This window comes from Dasypus novemcinctus, chromosome X, assembly GCF_030445035.2.
Source record: "Dasypus novemcinctus isolate mDasNov1 chromosome X, mDasNov1.1.hap2, whole genome shotgun sequence".
Lineage (NCBI taxonomy): Eukaryota > Metazoa > Chordata > Mammalia > Cingulata > Dasypodidae > Dasypus > Dasypus novemcinctus.
Window position 1 is genome coordinate 169,887,000 of NC_080704.1, and position 6,473 is coordinate 169,893,472.

The 6,473-nt window shown below is 37.1% G+C and overlaps 1 protein-coding gene across 1 annotated transcript; it reads left to right on the forward strand.

Annotated features, from left to right (window-relative positions):
• The first annotated feature begins 372 nt into the window (after window positions 1–372).
• On the forward strand, window positions 373–6,266 carry LOC101413024 (RNA polymerase II elongation factor ELL2-like). The gene is made up of 2 exons (XM_058291490.1): window positions 373–455; window positions 4,319–6,266. The coding sequence occupies exons 1-2, from the start codon at window positions 448–450 to the stop codon at window positions 6,171–6,173; spliced, it is 1,863 nt and encodes a 620-aa protein (XP_058147473.1). The 5' UTR covers window positions 373–447; the 3' UTR covers window positions 6,174–6,266.
• The last annotated feature ends 207 nt before the right edge of the window (window positions 6,267–6,473 follow it).

The following is a 6,473-nucleotide window of genomic DNA, read 5'->3' on the forward strand; positions in this document are numbered from 1 at the left end:
GAGTACAGTGATGTGAGACAAGACATAGAGAGTAGATCAGGGTCAGGAGTTTGGTGATATAAAGGTTAAGGCCAGATGATTTGTGATTCAGAGGAGAAGGTACCTTTATGAACGAATGAATAATTATTTATTCTCATTGTGTCACTAGAAAACAAGAGGTAAAGCATTTCTGCTTCCCAGCATGAGTTGTATAGAGTCTGAGAGAATAAGTGTACTCATTTTGAGGGGGGCTAAAGATGAAGTGGCATCCTTGGAGAAAGCTGAGTTTCACTTTAAGATGGGAGGTGGAGAATGTTAGAGGAGGTTGCTGATTGTGATGTCAGAGTTTTAGAAGGCTGGGAATGTTGTTGGTTACATAGCTAAGCAAATTCAGAGCCAGTGTGAAGATATGTGGAGAAGAGAGAAGAGTTCTCTTGGAGCTCATAGTTTGGATGATGACCAATAACAATGGATAAGTAAGGAATGGTAGAAATAGTTCTAAACTAGGCTAGGCCTCAAGAGGTTCAAGGGATGACAAAAATAAGGGCTAAATCTTGGTTTACTTGGCTTCTAATTTGTTTTACTACGAAGAGTAGCAAGCAGGCTATTGAAAGGATATCAATGAGATCCAGAACAACTGGTCTAAGTGAGTGGGCGTGACTCGGCCATACCTTCTGTTCTCTCAGAAAACTTCACAGAGCTTAGAGTTTGGGCTTATTATTTTGTGTGAAGTAACTGTGGTGGTCAAAGTCAGATTTTGAAGCATCATCCAGCTGGGAAGTCAGTATATCACTTTAGGTTAGATTGATTCATAATGTTTTGTCATATTAACTGCTTCAATATATACTGGGGTGCCGGGTAGAGGTAGGAATGATTTGCCAAAGTGGGACAACAGTAGTCTAACAACCTTTCAAAATTCATTAGTTATGCACTCATTTTATTTGTTAGTCTTATCCAAACACCCCATGCCTTTTGGATTAAACATCTATTCAATGGTGGTAACAGTGTGGCAAGCTAGACCACTTAGAAGAGAATTCTATTTCATATATTTTGTTAGAATACAATGTATTATTGCCACCTACTTAATCAGAAAGGTAGGATAGTATTCAACAATTCAACAAATAATATTTAATCAACTTTTTGAGGCCCAGGCAAACAACTTCCCAGCCTTGCCAGTTTATGTCACAATCATGGTGCTATCCAATAGCATTTATGTCTCCAAAAAGTGAAATCTCCCAGTATTCCTGATTTGTTCCTCACTTTGATACCAATCTGTGTGGGCTTACTGTATTAAAATTTGAGTGCATTCTATATGATAATTATTTTGGATACAGTCTAATATCATGTTTTCTGAGGTGATTATTACCATTACTCTAAGGTTTCAAGTCTTTAATCTATGGTTTCATTTTTATCTCTATTTGAAACATGGAATTCATTCTGTTATAAAGAGAGATGCCAATTTGCTATTTTTGCTAGAATGTTGAGACCTTGTCTTTAAACAATGTTCCTGTAATAATATCCCTTTTCTGTATCTCAGATATGTGTTTACTTTCTTTCTCTCTCTTCGTATGCTAATTCCTCACTCTGTTAGTTATTGTATCTTTATAGTCTAATATCAGGTAAGGATAGCTCTCTCTTGTTGGTCTTCTATGTGAGAATCTTTTCCTTCTTTTGGTTGAATTCTATAGAATTGTTTTCACAGATTCAGAGAAAAAAATCTTGTTCAAGTTTTTGTAATTGTATTAAATGTAGGTAGTAATTTGGAAATATTTGACAGGCTTATAACCTTTGGTTTTCTTCTCAGAGATCAAGAAGTCTTTCTTTATGTTTCTGATTCTTCTTTTATATCCATCAATAACATTTTGTACTTTTGTCATGAAGCCACCTGTCTCTTGTTAAGGTGTTTATTTGTCATTATTTCTACTGGTGATAGGATTGTCCTAGAAACATTTAATTTAATTTCCCAAAGGATTCACAGATAAAGATCCAGAAGGATAGATTTTTTTCCTGTGTCTACTGGAGATCTCTAGGAAGAACCAAATAGCATTTATTCATATATTAGAATACTGTACTGCTGAACATACTTCAGTGGTTCAGTGGTTTTCTGAGGAAGTATTTCATATTCTCCCTGCATCAGTGGTTTCACTCTTTTCTTAAATACAACTATACTGTGAGGTTCACATGAACATGAAAAAAATCTTAAAGAACAACAGAACATCTCTCTGACATTAACATATACTTAATATAACCCCTTGATATGGTAGTAATATATCTTTGCTGGGAGAAATGCAAAGCCATTATTATTCATTCTTTTGCCATACATTTAGAACGAGCCTTCTGCTATGCATCTGCTACTTCTAAGATGAGACTGTGAGGACCCAAAGGAAGGACCATAAAATTTTAAATAGAATGTAATTTCCATTCATGTAGAGGTCATAGTACAGGGGAGGAGACAAACAAATAATTCTGATGCAGTGTATGGTAAGTGTTTTTAATGGAGGTCAAAGGGCTCTGAGATTATAATAATGGAAACTATTAGTTTTGGCTAGAGGGAGAACTTCTATACGAAGTGATACTTGAGCTGGGTTTCTAAGGATGAGTAGAAATTCAGCAGTCTGCACCCATTATGAGTGAATTTAAAAATCTATAGCATTGATGTAGTCATTTGTTCAACAAAGATGTATCAAGTGCTCAGTATTTGAACCAGGCACTGTTCTGGGATCTGGAAAGACAGCAGTGCAAAAGACTAACAAAATCCAAACCCCCTTTAAGCTTATCTTCTGATGGAAGTGACATATATCAAACACACAATATATGTAATATAACTTCAGGTAGTAAAAAGTGCTAGTAAAGTAAAGCAGGGAACTGGAAAGAGTCATAGAGTGTGCAAATGGGGCACCATTTAGACAGGGTGGCACTGGGAAGGAACTCTAAATAAAGTAAAGGAGCAAAGCAAGCAAAGTTGTGGGGGAAGAGCATTAGTAGGCAGAAGGAACATCCAGTGAAAGGCTGTGATGCAGGACCATCCTGGGGCATATTTAGGAAATAGCCAACAGATCAGTGTGCCTTATCGATACATGGCACAAGCTTTGTGGTAAGTCAGAGACAGAATAAGATGGATTTGTATATCATGCTAAAGAGTTTAAATTGCATTCTTTAAATGATGAGAATGGTCACATTGTTTAAAGCAAAGTGAATTGGGATCCCTGCTGCAATTTGGAAGTCAGTTTAGAAGAGGAAAAGGCTAGAGGCAAGGAATCAAGTGAAGAGGAGAGTATATAACATAGACTAAGATATTCAGGGCCTACATTAGGACAAAGATTATGGACTGGGAGTGGAAGGGATGGATCTGTTATGTTATGCAGACAAAACTTTATCTACTAAAAGTAGCTGTCATGAGAGCAGGGACTTTTGATTTGCTCATTTCACTAAACAGTGTCTGGCACGTGAGAGGTGCTAAGAAATATCTATTAGATGAATGAAAAATTTGGTGACTGACTAAGTATTTGGGGGGAAATGAAGAAGTATTTCTGAGGGACTAGTAAAAGATGATTCTGTGGTTTTCTTGTGTGACTAGGTGGAAAATAATATCATCAGTTAAAATGGAGAAATCTGAGAATTAGATGGACTGGAAGTGTGAGGGGGTTAAAGAGAGAGAATTGTGCCTAATTGGTTTAGAGAGGGTGGTGAAACTGGTTATAATTGATTTCCAGTAATATTTGTATGTTCTGGTACTTAATTGCACACTTCTAAAATACCTAGCTGCAAGATTTCTTTGACTCTACACAATTTTGCACTTAAGCACCTAGGTAAGCCCATGATTTTCTGAGGATCCTCTGAATGAGGAGGGCAAAGAAGCAGAATAATGGGCATAAGTGGCAAGCTAAAGAGATGTAAATTGTTTCCTTTCATAGGTGATGGTTAGAAAGTTGAGACGTAAGCACATCTAAAATATTATTTTTCCCTATTATTAATCAAAAAAGTGAGACATGCTTAGCTAACAAATGAGGGTTCTTGTGGATAGGCCAGTCTCCAAGTGAAAGGATTCTAGAGTTCACTTGCATGTCAGTTTGTAATGGAAGAATGACTTGCATTACATGCTGAGTATGCCTTGTGGTAGCCTTCTCCTCCAATATCTGAAAGCTTGTATCTCCTGTTGCTCTTCCCACAAGTGCCTCTCCTAGATGGTGGATTTGCCAGCAGATCAGGCACTTACCTCCTTCTTTCTATTGGGACAAAATCTTTTGGAATTAGAGTTTTACAAACAATTGCAATAAGATATACAATCCTTGCAAGGAGAGTCAATGTTTTCTAAAATATTTCACTTTGATCTCTACAGATATCACTATATGGCAACCCCTGGAGGCAGAGCAGTGGGGACGTTGATATACCAGAAAGGGCAGGTAGCCCTGGAGGGGATGGGAAATGTCAACCTGATACCCATGCAGCTCACCGGGCCTGCAGTACAGACAATTGACTTTTACCAGAACCGTGAGAATGCAATACCTTCTCAAGCTTCTATTCATTTCCAAGACCTCCAAGGGCTTACTGGAATCCCCCCAAACAGTTTGCCCACTGATTTGTACAATGTTAATTATCAGTTGTCAAAGGTCACTAGAGACAGCCAACAAGACAGAGTTCACCACACACAGCAAACTGTCTCAAGCTGTAGTCCCTCACCATTTAGTTATCTGGACTTGAGAGAGGATAAAATGACAGTGTATGGAGCAAACAACTCAAATAAGATGACAGAAATCACCCAGAAAGAGAAGGAACCTTGCAACAAATGGAAAAAATTTATAAAACAACCTGTAGGAAAAAGAGTGTCATTACGGAAAGCACCACAAGCCATTCCAGATCCCGTACCTGAGAGGAAAAGAACATCTCCTATTAATCCAGCATATACAATTCGAAAGTCACGGGTGGCCAACAGTGTCCACATGAGACCATACAGGGACAGGGTAATACATTTATTGGCGTTGAGAGAATACAGGAAACCTGAATTGTTCATTAGATTGCAGAAAGATGGCTTCCAACCAAAGGTAAAAGATCCCTTGGGAACAATTCTGCAACAGGTCGCCACCATGAATCCAAAGAATTGTACCTACACCCTGAAAGATTCTGTTTTCCCAGAGCTCCAAAGGGATTGGCCAGGTTATGATGATATAGACAGGAAGACACTGGAGCAGGTGCTTTCCAAAAAAGAAAATCCATCTCTGAAAAAAACTGGCACCAATCATCCAGAACCTTCTAGAAGTTTCAGTATAGATGATCCATCACCTCCCTCTCAGAAAGAGTTTTACAATTCGGCTTTTATTGATCCATTAAGGAAAAAAAAAAATAGAATATCTCATTTGACAACTAGAGTACAAGCACCATCAAACAACCATTCGAATGAAGCCAGTGAAAAGTCTACTGTGGGTCCCCCACCACCCTGTGCATCTAGGGCCAACCCCAACCCTCCACCTCTGACCTCAAAACACCTTCCTATTTGGAATCCTCGTCAACCTGTATACTCCACCTACAATCCTTATGGTACTCCAAATGGCCCCATGACTCAACATTCACATGCTGATACCTTTAGTGGAAACAGTAGCATCTTAGAGAGCCAGCAGGGTAAACAAACTTTTTTGGAAATGTTAAAATCTTTTTCAATTCAAATGAAATATCAGAAGCTCATGGAGAACAAACCTTCAACATCTGATGAGACATGCAAATATAATTTTATTGAGCACAAACCAAGGAACCAGAATTCCAGTCTTGAGATGATGGGGAAACAGAAGAGAGATCTTAAAGGACACAGTGAAGTTGCAAAGCCACCTTCCAGTGAGGTAGTTAATAAGGTGTGGACTGCCTCTGGGGAGGCCCCAGATTATTTAACCAACTACTTCGCCATAGTGTCCTCTGAGCAACGTCAGCGTTATGAACAGGAATTTAGAGCAGAGTATGATGAATATCAAGCCTTGCATGACAAGATGCTGAGAATATCTAGCATATTTGTTAATCTAGGGTCAAGAAGGAGATGCCTTTCTCCAGGCTCAAAAGAATATGAGGATATTAATGAAGAAATCTCACTAGAATATCAGAAGATGAAGCAGATTAATCCCAATTATTATGCAGAAAAATATAGATGTCAGTATCTTTATAACAAGCTGGCTCACATTAAAAAATTAATAACTGATTTTGACCAATAACAATTAAAATAATGGCATTAGAACTGTCCTAGGATCAGAATGAATTTAAGCTTATTTATGTAAAATCCCAACTAAATTGCTCTAAGATTTTAAAGGGACAAATTTTTGTTGAAATTTTCAGTATTACCATTAATTTTTGTTTATTTTATTTTAATGTTTATATTATTTTATTTATTTTTGTTCATTTATTTTTGTTTATGATGATTATTTTATGATTTTTAATTTTAGTTTATTTATTTTCATTTTAATTTAATATTTAATTACTTTTATATTTATTTTATGTCCATTTATTTATGTTTA